At 39.8% G+C, this 19,039-nt stretch overlaps 2 protein-coding genes and 2 long non-coding RNA genes across 4 annotated transcripts in view; 2 read left to right on the top strand and 2 right to left on the bottom strand.

Moving 5' to 3' along the window:
- LOC127142946 (uncharacterized) overlaps positions 1-1,920 on the top strand; it is a 6,470-nt gene extending 4,550 nt beyond the window's left edge. The window contains exon 3 of the long non-coding RNA XR_007814059.1: positions 1,565-1,920. This is a non-coding gene — a long non-coding RNA (uncharacterized LOC127142946). The remainder of the gene's footprint in view (positions 1-1,564) is intronic.
- LOC127142945 (uncharacterized) lies at positions 1,178-6,854 on the bottom strand. The gene is made up of 5 exons (XR_007814058.1): positions 6,603-6,854; positions 5,673-5,736; positions 4,982-5,058; positions 3,398-3,459; positions 1,178-1,591 (listed from the first exon to the last, which is right to left on the bottom strand). It is a non-coding gene; the product is annotated as an uncharacterized LOC127142945 (long non-coding RNA).
- Positions 6,855-7,011: 157 nt separating this feature from the next.
- Positions 7,012-11,295, bottom strand: fkbp10a (FKBP prolyl isomerase 10a). The gene is given in 11 exon segments (XM_018660562.1): positions 7,012-7,957; positions 8,077-8,240; positions 8,332-8,377; positions 8,379-8,475; positions 8,680-8,869; positions 8,981-9,126; positions 9,208-9,397; positions 9,502-9,647; positions 9,743-9,932; positions 10,028-10,173; positions 10,993-11,295. Coding segments are annotated over 11 exon segments (1,701 nt in total). The 5' UTR covers positions 11,190-11,295; the 3' UTR covers positions 7,012-7,768.
- Positions 11,296-13,437: 2,142 nt separating this feature from the next.
- On the top strand, positions 13,438-18,793 carry p3h4 (prolyl 3-hydroxylase family member 4 (inactive)). Its single transcript, XM_018660563.2, has 7 exons — positions 13,438-14,010; positions 15,187-15,336; positions 15,422-15,593; positions 15,702-15,830; positions 15,919-16,064; positions 16,599-16,682; positions 18,184-18,793. Exons 1-7 carry the CDS (start codon positions 13,564-13,566, stop codon positions 18,331-18,333), a joined length of 1,278 nt encoding a protein of 425 aa, XP_018516079.1. The 5' UTR covers positions 13,438-13,563; the 3' UTR covers positions 18,334-18,793.
- Positions 18,794-19,039: the final 246 nt, after the last annotated feature.

The raw sequence follows: 19,039 nt of genomic DNA, 5'->3' as shown, positions 1-19,039 counted from the left end.
AAAAAAACTCATAGTATAGTATGGCATCAAAAATTGTCAAAAACATGTATTGGTCAAAAATGTCAAAAAAGGTCATAGTATAGTAAAGTTTCAAAAACCATCCAAAAAATTCATAGTACAGTATGGCTTCAAAACTGGTCAAAAAATGTAATAGAATAGTAAGGCATGATAAATGGTCAAAAAAATTAGTATAGTAAGGTGTCAAAAACCATCCAAAAAAGTCATAGTACAGTAAGGCATCAAAAGTGTGAAAAAACGTCATAGTGTGGTAAGGCTTCAAAAAATGTCATAGTAGAGTATGGCTTCAAAAACGGTCACAAAAAGTCATAGTATACTAAGGCTTCAAAAACGGTCTCAAAAAGTCGTAGTATGGTAAGGCATAAAAAAATGTCATAGTACAGTATGGCTTTAAAATTGGTCAAAAAAGTCATAAAATAGCAAGGCATCAAAAACCATCAAAAAATGTCATAGTATAGTAAGGCATGTAAAATGTGGAAAAAAATAGTAAGGCTTCAAAAAATGTACAGTAAGGTGTCAAAAATGGTTAAACATTATCATAGTATAGTAAGGAGTCAGAAAATGTGAAAAAAAATTAGTAAGGCTTCAAAAAATGTCATAGTAATGCGTCAAAAACCATCAAAAAAGTCATAGTATAGTAAGGCATGTAAAATGTGGAAAAAAATAGTAAGGCTTCAAAAAATGTCAGTATAGTAATGCGTTAAAAACCATCAAAAAAGTCATAGTACAGTATGGATTAAAAACTGGTCTAAAAAAAGTCACAGTATAGTATGGCCTGAAAAAATGTCAAAAAAGTCATAGTATAATAAGGCACGAAAAATGGTAAAAAAAAAAAAAAAAAGTCAGAATAGTATGGCATCAAAAATTGCCCAAAAAGTCATAGTATAGTAAAGTTTCAAAAACCATCCAAAAAAGTCATAGTACAGTAAGGTGTCAAAAGTGTGAAAAAAAAGTCATAGTACAGTATGGCTTCAAAACTGGTCAAAAAATGTAATAGAATAATAAGACATGATAAATGGTCAAAAAAATATAGTATAGTAAGGTGTCAGAAACGGTTAAAAAATCATCATAGTATAACTTTTGAGTTGAGTTACTCTATTGTCAAATTAATCACTTCCATACAATATTAAACAGTGGCAAAATATTCAGTGTTCACAAGTATTTATTTGAGTAAGATAATTTTTTATCAGTCTCAGTGGGAAAATTCAGTGTTGCAACAGCAAAAAAAAAAAATATATATATATATATAACAAGATAATATATAAAAATAATAAACAATATGAACAGAACTATGTACACAGTAATAGATTGAATACTGATATTGCACTGTTTGAAATAGCAAATTGAAAATCTAACCTAACCAACAAACACTGTTTTCCACACGCTCACACCTCTACACAAAGGTAAGATGGCTACTTTAAGATAGTTCCTCCGTCATAGTATGTTAAGACATAAAAACATCAACAAATGTCAGAATAGTATGTTGCAAAAATATTTTGATTTACTGATCATTTTCTGTGATTAACACGTGTTCTTGTCTCTGCAGGAGGAGAAGACGACAGCAGCTGAAGACCTGAAGTGGATGAAAGAAAACAGAAGTGGTATGAGGCTGTTAATTAGATAAAAGACCTCTACCATCTAACTGCTGTAAACAGTGTTGGTTTCCTGTTGTTCAATTGAACACAGTTTTTCTCTGTCATCTGTAATGTAGTCATGGGCTTATGATACAACTATTTAATAATTCTATCACAAATAGTTAAATCATCACAAAGTTACTTCGTAGATATGCTCATCTTTGGAAAATGCGCTCATAACTAAATTAACCCTCACTCTAACCAGCTCTAACAAGTGTTTCCTTGTGCTCAAATGTCTGTCATTATCTTTGCTGTGATTTGTTAAATGTCTGGAATAAAATCATTCAATGTTTTTCTAAACTTTTGAGTTGCATTTCATTGTAACTGAGGTTATATAAATCATTTTACTGCATTTCATATTTAAAATTTTAGACCTATTTTTAAACATTCTGAAAATATATTTAAGGTTTTATACGAGAGGGGCTTCAAAAAGTTTGTGGAAAAAGTACATAGCTAAAAATCATATGCAGGGATTTTGATCTCAATGCACCTGCATGTTCTCGTTCTAACATGAACCCCTAAATGCATGTTGCAACGCAAAAATAATCATCGTAACAAACTGTTTTTTCCAACTGTCCTTTTTCCACAAACGTTTTGAAGCCCCCTCATTTATTTTTTATGGTTTTATACTTTACTTTTAAAAGGTTTCACACTCACTGTTCAGACATATAGTAATACAGGTTCTAACTATATATTTAAAGGCTAGGCTTTATACTTGTTTTTTTAGACCTATTGGTTAACATTTAGTACTTAACTTATGGATTTAATACTTATTGTTTTGACATTTTCTTAAAGGTTCATACTTAATTCTTAGACCTATTTTAAAGGTTTTATATCTATATGTACCTTTAAAGTCTGTGTAAATACTACTGCCATTAGTATTTCTGTAGTAATTGTGAGTTAGTCACAGAAGCCACAGAAAAATGTACTAATAATCATCCAGCTAAATTTGAATGGTTAAAAAAATTGGCAAATTTATAAAATTAGGTTTCAAAATCTTGAAAAATTAAGGAGTGCTCTGAGACACTGGAGGCGTGTCCACTGAAGGCGCTGAAACCACACCCACTCAGTGCAGCACAGTGACAGTTAGCATCTTGTTATGGACATGTTGCATTGTGTAGGCAGTGATATTACTGAAAACAAAGTATAATGATGTTACACTAATAATAAACTCACTTTGTGATAACTAGTGTGTTGTTGATGGCAACAAATATGTTACTGCCTCACTCTAACCAGTATTTTCTAACATTAATAATGTTTTTATAGACAAGTGTCTAAAGTTGCTTTACACAGACTTTAAAAGGTCAAACACTGAAAGGTTTTAACCTTATTTTCAAACCTGTTTTATGAGGTTTTCTAAATGTTTTATTTTTATTTTTAGACCTATTCCTTTAGGGTTTGAAATGTATTTTTAAATGATTTTATACTTTTATAGAACTATTTCTTTAAGACCAATTTTTTGAAGGTTGGTTTTATATTTAATATTTAAAGGTTTTCAATTTATCAATTTATTTAAAAGTTTTATACCTATTTTTTTAACCTATTTATTAAAATGCTTTCTATTATATTCTATCCTATTCTAAAGATTTGTGTATATATATTTAAAACTTATTGTTTGCAGGTACATTATTGTAAAATACCAATTGGAACTGATAAGTTACAGCAGCTTTAATTTGTTGCTATTTGTGTCAAACTGCAGCTGAGATAATGACAGTGTCTGACTGAAAGGCTTAACTAACACTGACCTTTTGGAAATGTCTTCACATCTGTCTCCTCTCTCTGTGCTTTAATGGTTGAAGTTTGAATCCTGTGGAGAAAAACACAACAAACATTAATAGAAATATGTGACTTTTAACACATCAAAATAAAAGCACAGCATTTCTAGGTATTAAACTTCAAACAAGTTCAAAAAGTAAAAGACAGTAAATCTACAAAGAAACCAGAGTGTGGACTAACTGGTTCTGGACTAATCAGAATCAGTCCAAGAGTTAAATTTGCTTTATACACAAAGACAGAAGAAGCTGCTCTGACTGGAGAACTGACTCCACCAGCTCCTGATATTCACAGCAGCAGCAGTGGATGGAAATGTTTTTTCTCCAAAGTCAGTTAAAATTTTAACTAAATTTGGTTGATAGAAGCCAAAATAAAGCAAAATGAGTGTTTCTAGTGTGAAACTGAACTGTACTGAAACTGAAAGAGAGAGAGAGAGACAAAGAGAGGGAAAGACAGAATGAGGAAGAGAATGAGAGACAGAGAGGGAGAGAGAATGAGACACACGGGGGGAGGACAGAGAGAGCGAGAATGAGACACAGAGGGAGAAAGAGGGAAAGGGAGAGAATGAGACACAGAGGGAGAAAGTGTGAGAGAGAGGGGAGACGGAGATACAAAGCATGAAAATGAGTGAGAGAGCAAGGAAGAGAGAAAGAGCGAGAGGAGGAGGCAGAAAGAAAGAATTAGAAAGAAATAGTGAAGCAGGGGACCCACCAAAAGATAATCGGGCCAATTATTGGCCCAGAACCTCCCCTCACAATCAAACTCAGCAAAGGTCTGATTATCTGATGGTTCTAAAGATGATCTTGTCAGATTATCCTGTGGTGTGAGGTGTGTTCAGAGTGATTTTACCCTCGCTGATCTGCTCTAAAGACGATCAGAGCCGCCTCGATAAATATTAAACATGTTTAATATTTCTGTTTAATATTAACACTGAGCATGCACTCTGTGGATTGTCACATGGAACGGAACGATAGCCAATCAGGAAGCAAGCTGACTGAAGATGAAAGCACAACAAACAAGAGACTTTGTTGTCCACCATGTTTGTTTACTCTAGAGTCTCCTTTGACCGTGTGAGATTTGGAGTTTTGAGAGTCCAGACTTTGGTTGTAGGTGGTGAATCTGTTAGGGGGTGGTGTGCTGTGTTGGTCACACCACACACTATAAGATCAAAACTGTGAAATCTGACATTATTTGTTGTCATGTGTGTAGTCTCTCACATTTTCTACATCTAGTAAGATTTTAAAAATCTGTTAGTGTGTGCCAGGCTTAAGAGAACTAGGGAGAAAGACGGAGAGCGAGACAGAGGAAGAAAGAGTGAAAAGGAGCAAGAGCAAAGGAGAGGGAGACAGGGAGGGAGGGAGGGAGAGACCTGATGTTTAAATTCTTCATTTTCTTTCAACTGTACATTCATGAACTATGCAAATAAACATTAATAATACATAAGGTCTTTTTGTGACAAATCAAACTATTCAGACTGAAGATCAAATACTGAACATAAGCAGTTTAATGTCAGTGTTCTGAGTTGGACAGTTGATGTAGAGGTGTTTGTGAATTACCTGAAGGCCTCAGTCCTGGTCTCAAAGAACTTCTTCATTGTACAAAGACTCCGCAATCATGGACAAAATGGTGACACCTGGAGGAAATAAAAGAGAAATATATGAAGGAAAAACTTCAATACACTACTACCTATTCCTTATCAACACTTTAACCATGAATAACATAAATATTCAACATTACAGCTGAACCAGAACATTTTCCAAACATTAGAGGAGTGTCTCAGAAAATGGGCTGTGTACTGTCACACATGACAAGAAAAAGTATCACATCTTTAAGAATCAATAACAATAAATATCTGGGAAAAATTTACTTAAATGATTATCTTAAATCTTAAATTTCTATATGAGTCATCTGTCAACTAATCACTGGAAGCATCACATATATTAGTGTGAACGGCATAATAAAAACTTTCACCTGACTAAATTTTTGTATAGTATTTTTAATTATACTGACGTCCACAGGCAGAAAATTAACTGACAACTATGTTGAGTTTTTAAGTTATTATTTTTAAATTATTATAACTATTATTGTTTTATGACAATTTATAGACACAATGAATGCATTATTATAATATTGAATACTAAACTAATTAAATACCAAGGATTTAAACAATAACACTGTTATTATCATTAATAATTCAGCTCATCAACAAATTTTTTTTCAGACTGGGTAAATCTTTAGGACACATACCTGTTTGATTTGTAAGGTGAGAGCTGGTGTTCCTGTCCAGGTTGCAGCAGTTGAACGAGTAAACCTGGAAAACACAAGTACAACACTTGAAAAACAAATAGCCAAATAATAAAGAATAATTGACCTGATGTTACCAGAATATGTCTTTATTGATCTCAGAGAGAAAAGCGTTTTTAAAATAGTTTTGCTAATAATAATAGTAATCTCAGCTCGTACATTGCGACATACTCTTGAGGCTTAAAACTTGTGGAGGAGCAGAGTTAAAATCTAGTTTTCAAGCTTGTATTTAACTCAAAACTGCGCCCAATAAAGGTCATAAGTCACCGCAAAGAGATTCCTAATCAATAATATACACAAGAGGGGATCAATGGATGTTTATGGACAGATTACTACCACAAAGCTATAAAGACACACAAATGAGACTCTAAACTGCCACACCGAAACACAAAACGGCCACGAAGAAACGTTAAATGGCCAAGAATAGACACTAACCTACAAAGACACAATACCATGCAAAACAACCTCAAAGAAGCTGACCACAAATAGAGGTAAAACAGCCAGCTAGAGACGCAAAACGATCCAATACCACGACAAATAGAGACAAAATGATCACATCGACATGATAATCAGCTATAAACTGACTTAAACTGACCGTGCTGGAGCACAACATTACAAAGACGCAGTAAAATATATGCAAAGTAATGCTAAAGAGATGCTAGTGGAACTGTAAACAGACAAACTGACTACTAAACAGCTACCACCCACCACAACTCATGTCTGGGACGCTTTAATCACAGAAATACAAACACACTTTAACCCACGCAAACAACCCCAAAAAGGAAAAGTTACAAAGGAATCTTTAAACGATAAAGATAATGCTAACGCTCGATGCTAATGCTAATACTAACCCCCACGTGCTGTTTGCCTTACCTTCGCGCCGCAGGTGCGTTCAGCGTCCACTCTCACTTCCGTTCGACAAAAAAGCAGCTCCAGGGTTTGCTTTAGCATCCAGACCTCTTCGGTAACGATATTTTCTCACTGGTACTGGCAAACCGAAGCAACGCTTCAAACTTGGTTTAAGTGTTTTCTGATACCATGGAACTCCTCAGAGACTCCGCCTCTCTGCGCTCCTCCTGAAGGCAATAGCCAATGAGGAGACACGTTGCAGCCAATGCTGACATACGTCAGCTAACTGGCAGTAAAACGCTGATTGGCCGGCTGAATCTGGTCCGCCTAGCAACCGCCTCTGATTCATCCACGGCAAAGACGGAGAGAAGCCTTAGACACATTATAAGATCTGTACAGCCATGCGCCAGACTGATTATCAGTGCACAAAATCTGAGGGTGAAACTCTTTTATTTACGGACATAATAATTAATATTTTCACATCACACATTACAGTTGTAATAAAATGGTGAGGTTCTGTCCCACAGGTCTGAACATAACACAACATCAAAGACACAAACAAGACAACATGACCAGCACTGCACATCAGGACATGTGTCTTTTGTAAATGCTGTATGTGTTTTCAGAAGAGCTATTTTTGGCTGATAAAACTTTGGAGAACACTAAAACACAAGATGAAGATACAGTCTTTGGTCACAAATAAAATAATATGCTGAGGCAATGAGTAGCACAATACACACTGTAAAATCTCACAGTTCATGGAATATACAGTATGTCTGACATAATGATTGCACAATAATTTCCTTTGCATCCATACTTCGCCATTTGACTAATTTAGATTAAATATTTGTAAGGTAGTTTGACATCAATGCTTGAGTTAAATCTTTGAGGGGAAGAGATTTTCTGTACAGATATAATTTTTTCTTTCACATTTTCAACACCTGTTTCCTAACCGCTCAAATGTAGATGTTTTCTTGTGCTGCCAACGTGGTTCTACTGCAAGAGCGGTCATTAATATCTTGATAGAACCTAGTAAGGCAAACTGTCTGTATACCTTAAATAAAGGCTAAACAATGTTTCAGTATCTGAAACATTTGCAAAATAGTGGCACGACAGTTGCTAAGACAACAGTATAGCCTCAGCTAGTGCATAGCTGTTTCTTACCACCACTGAAACACTGCATGTCCCCTTTACAACTCATCTCGTCTCACTTGTTCAGGCTCCTCATCCACCTTAAGTTTCAGTTCATCCTCTACAATCTTCCCATCTGTATTGCGGTCCTGGTTATTGAACATGTCCTTGATGATGAAGTCAGCTTCGAGCCCTGGCCGGAGACGGCCTTTGCCCTCTCTAACTTGGATCATGATGAAGGATGAAAACTAGGAGAAAACGGGGGATAAACCAAACTGTTAAAATGATTTTTTTTTTTTTTTTTTTTTTTTTTTAATATAAATATAACAGCTAAATTAGTTGGATTAAACTTTGCTTGTCTGCTTACCTCCTCTAAAGGTACCTCTTTGTCACCATTAAGGTCCATAGCAGGAAAGAGGGGGTCTGGGCTGTCTCCTAGCCACACAAACATGTAGCCGTCAGGCACTCCCTTCTGCAGATCCACCAACTCCAGCTCAAAGAAGAGCACGGCACTCCTGGGGACTATTCCAGCTGGGAACACCAACACAGAGCAGAGAAAACATGGTTTAGGGTGAAAAGAAAGTATATGCAGGGTGTGATCTGCACAGTTCCAATGACTGACCTCCATTTTCACCGTGCCCCTGGTGCGGAGGAACGATCACCTCTCTCCTTTTCACCCACACACATGCCACTAAAGCCTTCCTCCAGACCCAGGATCACCTTGTTTGCTCCGAGAGTCGTGGTGGAGGGTGAGGCATAATGGTCCCTGGAAAGTGACACATAACGTGTTACCACTCTTAATAGCAGGAATTAATCAAATCCAAAGAAATAAAACTTCTCCTCGTATCAGAACATTGAGCCATGCTAGCATATGTATCCACTCTCAGTCGAGGAGCCGACAATGATTACATGCATGAACCAGGAGCTGGTCAGATGCAGTGCAGCAGAGTGAACAGCAGATGGCGCTCACGAGGAGTACAGCAGGGTGCCGTCCATCAGGGAGCAGTTGTAACGGTACTGAATCAGATCATCAGTTTCGCTGGTCATGTTGCATTCCTGAGGCTTGTGGGTAACTTTAATCTCGACCGGGTCTTTCGGGTTGTGGAAATCAATGACGTGAATGTCAAAGACCAGCACAGCAGAGCCAGGAATAAGGTCTCCTACGGCCAAGGAGAGAAATAAACAGGGCAGCGTGACAAACCTAAACAACAACTTGGTGGTTTGTTGTTCCATTCCAAATGTCTTCTAAACTCTCCATTAAGCAAACTCACCAACTCCGTCTTCACCATACGCCATGTGAGGAGGAACTGTAATCCTCCTTTTCTCTCCTATACACAACCCCAACAGAGCTTTGTCCACCCCTTGGATCACATATCCCATCCCAATGTAAGTGTTGTAGGTGCTGTTTCGCTGGTAGCTGTCAGGGGAAGTGTGACAGTCAGAATTCATTTTGCCCACACTTTATCTCTCTCTGAAAACAGAGCAATCTCAGGTTTACCTCGAGTCAAAGGCCGTGCCATCCTGGAAGGTGCCATTGTAGTGGTAGCGGATATAGTCTCCAGTCACCGTCCTACGAGTGCAGCCTTCAGGCACTTCCTTCACCTCCACAATCAGATCGTCCTTGGGGTTGAACATGTCAACCAGCAGCACCTCAAACACCAGCGTGGCCTGAGGAGGGACCAGTGTTCCTGTTGGGGGGGGCAAATACTACAGTTATTTTTGCCTTCTTGGGAAATAAGTTAAAAATGTTCTGACACAAGCCACAGCCATGTTGAATATCATTATTTAGTACCGTATCCATCCTCTCCATATGCCAGGAAAGGTGGGACAATGATGATCCGTCTCTCTCCGACACACATGCCCAGAAGACCCTCGTCCATGCCTTTGATGAGGTCACCCTGTCCCAAGTAGGTGTTGTAGGTGTTGTTCCTCGAGTAACTGCATTAATGACAGAAACAGACAGGTGATACTCTATAGTTCCTACACCAGACAACGCTGGACTACACTTCAGCCTCAGTGGTGTTTGATCTCACCTGGAGTCAAAGGCTTCACCGGACAGCAGAGTGCCGTTATAGTGGTAACGAACAAAATCTGATGCCACGGTCGTGCGGTTGCAGCTTTCAGGTTTGCTGATGGTGCGGATCTGGACCTTGTCCTCGGGATTCCATATGTCCAACAGGAGGACATCATACACCAACACAGCGTCAGCAGGAATTACACCACCTGTCAAGATAAGCAGAGGACTGTCAGTTAAACTAGCACAGACAGTAACACCAATTAGGTGAAGGGACGACATGTACTGTCTATTTTCATCACACCTGTTCCTATGCTTCCATAGGCCAAGTGTGGGGGGACAGTGATCCTCCTGCGTTCGTTGACACACATGCCCTGAAGACCACGGTCCATCCCCATGATGAGTCTGCCCAGGCCGACCTGGCTGACAAAGGCTTTGCCTCGGTCATGACTGCAGATGAGAAGAGAGTGGGTGAATGAGAATACAGAAATGTAAAAACAGTATGTAACATGGGGAAAAGAAAAACTTGCACAGAAAATTTTGTCTTTCAGGATCAATGGATCATGCCAAGAACATTTTATGGTGCTATAAAGTCAGCATCCAGTGTTCCGTCTACCTCAGCAATCCTATTTGAAGGGATTTTAGCTCTCTCTTGACTATGTTATGATTAGTCAGGTATTTACATTAAATTTTGAAAACCTAGAGGATTGCTTCCACGACCTTAACAAAGAAAAACGAATCTTTGTTTATACCTACTGTTCATTTATAGACACTAAATCACTGCAAAGACAAAGCATGCATTCTTAAATAAACTTCGTGGTGATACAGTTTTTATCAGTAATGAGCGTTATATATCTCATTAGACTATTGCACAGGTAAGTGTCCACGTTATTGACACGTCTGCAGTTATTCTCTCAGCCGCAGTTAATTGTCTCTGAGCCTCAGTGACAATCACAGAAAAGGGTGTAGGGTGTAGGATTCATATCATTTCTATTCTCACTGTTTTGTCTCAATGATGCTAAATAACGTTTAGAAGCACCATCCTCTGCACTTTGCTTTTTTAAACGCAGTGGCAATACGGTAACATATATTCTAAGAGCGCTCACTATTCGAAGTTCTACTCTTGCGGACACGTGAAGTGCGTTGTTCTGGCTCGTTCTTACATAAAGTCTGACTTTCTCGTAAAAAGACGGACCCCTGGTTTGAATGTCTGAATGAACGCAGTCTAAACTAACTGACATTAAACGGCGCAGTTCGCTGTAACTTCACCTGGAGTCAAACTTCTTCCCGTCTTCAAAGAAGGTGCCGTTGAAATGATAGCGGATGAAATCCTCTGTTTGCACTTCTCGAGGACAAACTTTCGGTATTTCGTACCGGTCGACAACAACATCCACGAACGGCCCGGGGTTACACCTCACGGTGACTACATGAAGGAAAAATAAAACTGAAGATGTTATCAGGTCCATTTTGAAAGTTACGACGGAAGCTCGCTCAGCAGAAGGTCCGTCTGCCAGCGGCCTGATGCGGTTGAATTGAGAGAGGAGTACCGCAAGAAGTTTGGGGCGTTCAGGCTAAATCAAATTAGCTGGAATAAGATATACTACTTCCGGTTACAGATTACAAAATAAGTGCTTTCTCAAAGAACTTGGGAGTATGAAAAAAGTTGCAGATATTGAATGCGATCAAAAAAGGCTATTCTGATCTGTGATCCAATTTCAGAGTCAAGTTATATGTTTTATCTGTCAATTTTCTTGGTAGTCAGCAGGCAAAGACAAACTTTCTTGATCTCATGCAGGAAAATTGAGATATTACAGTCACAAAGGTACAAGAAATGCATAAATAAGTACTATTTCTACGATAGTAAAATTAAGCCGTGTCGGCCACCGTAGTAATGTCTGTTTGGGTGTGTGTTCATCACGAGTATCTATCGGATTTTGAGGCAATGAAATTAGAGATTGGAGCAATTTTTCCTCTGTCGTGCTGTTCTCATTTTTTTTTTAAAAAGAGGGTGAATAAAGTCTGACTTACATTACACGACCTTGCTTGTGGTCGTGGATTACGACAACAACCGAGTTTTCGCAACCATCTGCTAACTCTTCTTTGGTCTAATCGATACACCTGGTGCAAACGACAAAAACAATACTTCCCCTAGCGGTCAAACAGTAGGCTACAGTTAAATAGCTCCAACAGTAGGTGATCCCACCTCTGTTTGTCACCCTAAGCTTTAGGTAGCGGTCTGAGAAAACTCGGTGTGTTGCACAAGCTGACATTAGTTATACAGACACCTGATGTAATGTGTGAATGGATATTTCTATAACTGAAAGGACTATGCTTTTATTTTGTGCTCATACTTCCGGCCCTGTCCCGTCCCTCTCTGGCTTACTTAACGCATCTTTTTCAGGTCATTAACTCCAGACAGCAGGAGGAAGAGGAGGAGGAGCGGCCCCTGGGCCCCCACCCACTTTTTAATGGAATTCTGCAAACGTGTAAAGCCTGGCCCAGAGGCCTGGCGTCATGACTTCAACCACGTAAGAGATGAGCCGAAAATTATAATGTGCCTCACCATAATCTAACGTTATCCTTGGGTGTCACCGTTATGGCACGGCAAGACTCAACTTCTTCATATTCTACATTTGAGACGGTGATGACAGGGATAAATTCCTTTTTGAACACATCTATCTGCTTCAGAAAATCGTGCTCTGGGTCCTAATAACCATCCAACTCAAAGAGCCTGCAGGGCCTCCAACGTGAAATGTCAGATTCTACACATATCGCAGAGATTAGGGATGAGTTTTGCCCAGAAGTGATATGTCATCTATGCAAATGGATCACCAACCCATGTCTCAGTCTGTCTTGTTTCCGTGGAATGTAGAATGATAACCAGGCTGATACATACTGATAAATACAAGAGCTCTTTAAACAAACAATATATTTGATGAAAACATACAGTCTGAGAATTGGAAGTAAAAATTCTAAAATTGTGAAAAATCAAAACAATAACTTAAAGACAATGAGTTAACTTTTGGTTCGTGGGTCTGTTGGGTGTTATGACAACGGAAACACTGAGGAAAACTGGACTCTCTTTATTGAGGTCCCAAACTCAAAGACTGTGACGTCTGTGTGAAGCGACCCGGAGTTATCGCCATTTATACCGGAAGTTCAGACTTAAGACTTCCAAGGTAATTGTCAAGAGGTGCGTTTGTCAGCTGTAGGGCTGCAGTCGATTAATATTATTATATTTTGAAACTTTTTATAAATGAAAAATGCTCAGAGATTCCAGAGTTGTAGTTTCGTCAGACCTATCTGCAGACAAAATATTATTTTCATAATTGTAATAGACAAGGGAAGCAAGCTGATCTGGACAGTTTCTATTTTATTTACAATTTAGTGTAGGCCACTGAATGTATACCTCATACCTCTTTCTTTTTTCACTACTGGGATAAATTATTTTAGCACACACACATGAAACTCGTTTGAATTATTCAGCATCAAACACAATGCATGCATTTACTTTAGGTCAAACATCCAAATCATGATGATGCATTGAATTGATAAGAGGAAAAACAAATGCAGACACGATTTCCCCTGAGATGAAATATCTTTGTCTTTGGATTTTATTGCAATAGTGTCCAGAAGCAATACAGCTCAGATTACAGGTTTATACGTGGGGCTTTTATTTTGAAAGTCGTGGCAAGAAATTCTCATTTTCTGCAACAGGCTCCACACGGCTTTAACAGCCTACGTGCAGACAGACATGAGCAATCCCTGGTAAAGAAAGAGGAGGAAGCTCCCTGATCCATTCAAAACAAGAACAGACTCCTGCCGGAGCCGGTGGAGGTGATGATGCTCCTGAAAAGCTTGTGCCTCGTGGCCCTTCTCACCCCGGCCCTGGTGGAGGCTCAGTATGAGAAGTACAGCTTTAAAAGTTTCCCTCAGAAGGACATCATGCCGCTGGACTCCGCGTACGGCTACGCGCTGGAGCAGTACTCGGCGGAGAACTGGAGAGAGAGCATCAAGTTCCTGGAGCTGAGCCTGCGGCTCCACCGGCTGCTGCGGGACAGCGAGGCGTTCTGCAGCCGCAACTGCAGCTCCGTGAGCCGGGACAATGACACCCTGTTCGCCGACAGCAGCCTCCGCGTCGTGCGCCACATCCTTCTGAGAGCTGCGTGCCTTAAAAAGTGCAAGGCGGGGTTTCCAGTCTTTACTCTCGCTTACCCACAAAGGGATTTACTGGAAACTTTCGAGAAAAGGATACCGTATCGGTACATACAGTATGCATACTTTCAGGTGAGACCAAAGGCTTGACGTGTGGAGTTTTGTGTCCAAGACTTGGATTCAAAATAAAAGTAGGCCCAACACTGGAGTGTGAGGATACACCACATACAAACAGAACAATTTAATGCAACACTTTGACTGTAAACTCCCGACACATTGTAGTATAAGGTTATTGTAGAGACAAGTAAGTGCGACTTGCCCGTTATAAACTCATTAGAGAACGATAATAAGCACAGGAACGTGGTGTTAATGTGGATAACTGTGCGCAACGGGCGCGATCACTCAACAAAAGTATCTGAAGTCGTTTCCTCGAGCCAGATTGACTCCGTTAGAGTGACGGAGAGGAAATTTCTAGTAGGCGACATGTGGAGTATTAAACCCTCAGCTGCTTTGTTGCGCCCCCCTGCTGACCGAGCAGCAGTTGAGCATGTGCCACGTCTCTTCCAGTGTTCCGCTGAAAACAATCCCCTTATTCTTCTGTGCCAGACACAGAGTGATGAGGACTAGGTGTGCTCACGAGGCAAAAAAGGCCGATTTTGCTTTCTCTTAAACGTGTGCCTCAAACAGTTTTTGGTCATATCTAGTGCATAGTAAGCTCCAGGTTATTCTCGCCAGACAAGATTCATCATAGAGGAAACAATCAAGCTCTGAAACCCTTTAACTCTGACTGTGATCCTTTAGATCCCAGGTGTGTTATGAGACTCACAACTTCAAAACTTTGCTTTGCTGAAACCTTAACTTAGAGTAGTTTATCATTTTGTCTTGTTTAACCTGTTTGCTAAATTAAAAACTCTCCATCTGTTGATCAAACAGCCATCCACATCATAAAACATGATTTTAAGCAGCAACTCAAGCATCAAAAAGTGGATCAGATCAGTTCTTTAAGGAGAGAGTTGACTGTGTTTCACTGAGGTGCCAGAGTTCATTCATCCTTTTGACCAAAACTGCCGTGTGTATTTTCTTTACCTATGATTTATCCCACATATTTGTCTGTGACAGTATGACAGACTACAGTGTGTCTGTGTGTAGCCAGGAACCCTTGCATTAGTGATAGACATCTGGTAGAGTAATTGTTGGAGCTATGGGGTCAGAGGTCATGTTTTCCAAGCAAGCAGTGGTAATTACAGGAGCTGCTGTTTTCAAAAGCCAGTGAGAGACAGTAGATAACAATATCTGTTCTTTACACAGCTCAATAATGTGGAGAAGGCCGTGGCAGCAGCTCACACCTTCCTGAAGAAGAATCCAAATGATCCCCATTTGACCAAGAACATGAACTACTACAAGACGCTGTTTGATGTGGAAGAATATCTCATTGACCACGAGGAGCAGCCGTATGAGGTCTGAAGCCTAACGCTGTCATCCTTCTCCAGTTTGCCTACTGAAGACATGCTAGTCAAATACTCACTTTTCCTTTGTTATCCAGAGTGTGTTCCTGAAGAGTGTGACACTCTACAACAGCGGAGACTTCAGCAACAGCGCCCGAAACATGGAGCAGGCCATCACGCAGTACTTTGAAATATACAGCCTCTGCTCAGCGGGCTGCGAGGGCTCATACGAGATCTTAGAGTTCAAAGACTTCTACCCCACACTGGCAGGTGAGTAGAGAGCAGTTTAAACTAGAGTTACAGTTCAGCACGATTTAGATAAAAAAGTAATATGTTTTGTTGTTGTTGTTGTTGCTTTCTCCCCCCTGCCTCCCCCAGATCTCTACAGTGATGTGCTGAAATGTAAGGTAAACTGCGAGGAGCACCTGACACCCAGCGTTGGAGGCTTCTTTGTGGAGAAGTTTGTCGCCACGATGTATCACTACCTCCAGTTTTCCTATTATAAATGTAAGGACAATGACAACGACTCTGGCTTTTTTGGGTTTTTGAGAGCATGTTTGTGACACATTTACGCATTTACACATTTCCTTTCTAGTGAACGATGTGAAGAACGCTGCTCCGTGTGCAGCCAGTTACATGCTGTTTGACCCCAAAGACCAGGTGATGCAGCAAAATGTAGCGTACTATCGTTTCTACCGGGAGCAGTGGGGCCTCGAGGATATCGACTTCCAGCCGCGGCCTGTGAGTTTCCTTTTCATCCATTTGCACTTCTAGGTCTTTGGTGGTTGAACCAGGTTCAGCTGATGTAGTTTGGATTGTTTAGAGGCAGCAGAAAGTGTCAGCAAAGTTCACACCAGCTGTACTAAACCAAAGCAGAACAGCCTATAGCATAAAGTGGTTTTGGCGTGATCATTCACACAATCTCAGGGTGGTAATTAGAAACTCATATACTGGCGTAAACACAGACTTGTTCTCCAATTTTGTTTGCTTGGTGTAGAGTTGGCAGCAGCTGCAGTGTACCAGTTTTTGTGCGGAGCTGAACTGGCCAATAAACTTCTTCCCCCACTGAAGCTGCCCCAGTTTCAAGTAAATTTGGTAGCGCAGCAGATACTTCAAACCTTCCAGATGGAGGGGCAAAAAGACTGTAAACAAAAAGCAAACAGGCCAAATTGTTGCTGCTCAGTGCAGTGTCATAAAACTGCTACAAGCTGGTTTGCTCCTGGCTGCTGCTGCTGCTCAGGTCGAACCCACACTGATGTCACGTTTGTTTTTCAGGAGGCCCTGAGGTATTTTAACCAGACGACCAAGCAGAAGGAGATGCTGGAGTTTGCACTGAACTACCTACAAACAGAGGACGAGGTATGATTGTTTTTGGGCAGCATGGTGATACTGTGAGCACAGTAACCACGCTTAAAGTCCTACTGAAATCACGTTTAGTTGTCCTTTTTTGCAATCAAACACAATGTAATTAGTTTTTTACTATTAAAAGCAAGAAAAAATGGTCTTACCTGAAATGCTCCTGGAGGAGTGACTTGGTGTCTGTGTTCGATTGACAGCAGCTGGAATTAGATTGGCTGTTTAGCAACAATGTCTCAATCCATGTAGGTGGAGGACTGACAGTGTTCTGAAAAACTGATAAAAAAAAAATAGAGGTTGCCATTGTATACAGAGGAAATATAAACTTTTCTGAAAGGAGAACACAGGACATGTAATTTACAGAGCAGATATGTGTGCTGTAGCAGAATTTGGCATCACTGTGGCAAAAGTGACAGTCATGAAATAATGTTAAAACCTAAATATATGGCAACAGTATATAGGATCAGAATAATCCTAAAATCAGTGATCTGACACAGTAATAACTGTAGTAATAACTAACATTAACCACCGTAAGTTACTGGTCATACCAGACCAAATCAGGCTATAGCAGCAAAACTGTTGAGTGCACCAGAGCTGAGGAGGGATTAAATTTACAGTGTGTGAATTGAACTTTTTATTTGGAGGATTGAGGATTAATTTATTTATAATTTTTTAAAAGTTATATAGTGCTTTAAAAGGTTTATTATTGTTATAATCTGCTGGTTAGAAAAATGAAAAATTTTGGCAGATTAAATGATCTAAATTGCCTAAATTCCTTGTTCTAACTGGAATCTAGCTATGCTAATTTTATCGTAGAGATCCTCAGATATCCATCCCTGAGTTTTTTTTAAACTGCACAATCAAAATTCCATCAACCCTCCATTGTGCTGGGGTGGCAGCAGAGATTTCAGAGATCTCAAAACCTCAGCAGATAAAACCCAAGCTGTCTGCATGACCAGACAATCCTATGGGTGCACAAGTATGAAAATATGTTTTTGTGATCTGACACTTTAACTTGACTCAACAACAACTGACATGACTGATCAAGCTGGAGTTTGTGTCCTTGTTTATCACAATATCCTGAGAGGTGTTTGGGGGTATACTGACTTTGGAGGAGCAGACTAGCAGGCCAAATGCAAGCTGCTGCTCAGGTTATGGGAAGGAGAGCACAAGAGGAAAGTCTCTTGAGAATGAAAGGGAGAGAAAGAGTGTGTAAGGAAGGGAAATCGGGGGTGGGGGGTTGTTTTCCGCCAGCAGTGTGTGGTATGTGGCTGGGAGGTGTTGGCCACTGAGGCTGTGCCACATCTATTTAACTCAGGTCAGCCCCTCCCAGCTCAGCACACTGCCTGGACCTGAGACGGGGGAGGAGGACTGTTTAGGCTGGATTAATGGGAGCACAAGTGACAGATTTATAGACACAGGAAGGAAAAGTATCTGTTTTGCCAGATTGAATTGAATTAAGATAATAAAATGCTTGCCTAAAAGTGTTTTATTTAACTTTCAGGACGTGGTAAGTCCAGAGGAAATAGGCGCCTCTCACTCAGAGAACCCTGATGCTGAGTTTGAGGGGATGGGAGACTATGAGGAGTCATTCCTGGCTGAATGGTGGCAGGAACCCAAAACTAAGTGGGACACTGGAGACATCGTAGAGTGACATCTGACGTCGTCCACGTGTGGAACGCCTCCTCGCCCAGCTCTGTCCCACCTGTCATGACAACATACCAAAGAATGCTGACCTCCATACAGACAGACTGACTCTCCCATCAGTATTTAGCAGAAAAAGCACAACTCAGCTGCTCTCTTTCACCCAGCTGAAGAATAAAAGGACAAATTTATCCATCATGTTGATCAAGATCAAGAGATTGACATATTCTGTCTTGGCTGTCATCAGCCTTTTAAAACTGTTATTTTTATAATGAGTCATTGGCCTGTTTGCCAGTACTTGTCAATGGCTTTTCTACAGTTTTTATTTAATGAAAGCTGAATGCCTCTGTGCAGCAGTATAAGGAATCTGACATGTAGCTTTTCTTATGCTGAACGATTTGTCAACGACCAATTGGGTTGTTGTTGTTGTTATAATAATTTGGTCATAATTAAAATAATATTTTAATATATTTTACTGTTTTGTCATTGTCAGTAAAATCCAACACATTGATTATTATAGCGAAAGGTTTGAGACTTATAGCCAGACAAAACAAGCAATTTGAAGATGTTAATTTTGGCTCTAAGAAACTGTGATAGTGATTTTTGCTAGCATTTTGACTGGTGGGAAAAAAATAAGACGCATTGATTGATACAAAAAAAAATGAGTTACAGTAATAATTAATTCAAGGAATCAGTATTGATGTATTAGTTTGTCC

The sequence above is a fragment of the Lates calcarifer genome, linkage group LG11, assembly GCF_001640805.2.
Source record: "Lates calcarifer isolate ASB-BC8 linkage group LG11, TLL_Latcal_v3, whole genome shotgun sequence".
Lineage (NCBI taxonomy): Eukaryota > Metazoa > Chordata > Actinopteri > Centropomidae > Lates > Lates calcarifer.
Note: the sequence above shows the minus strand (reverse complement) of the source record. Positions and strands in the feature narration are given on the sequence as shown.

Excerpts from the sequence above, each read along its gene's own strand:
- p3h4 (XM_018660563.2), top strand. The coding sequence starts at position 13,564 with ATGATGCTCCTGAAAAGCTTGTGCCTCGTGGCCCTTCTCACCCCGGCC. Across the intron at positions 15,337-15,421 it reads ACGAGGAGCAGCCGTATGAG|AGTGTGTTCCTGAAGAGTGT; the intron begins GTCTGAAGCCTA and ends TTTGTTATCCAG. Across the intron at positions 16,683-18,183 it reads ACCTACAAACAGAGGACGAG|GACGTGGTAAGTCCAGAGGA; the intron begins GTATGATTGTTT and ends TTTAACTTTCAG.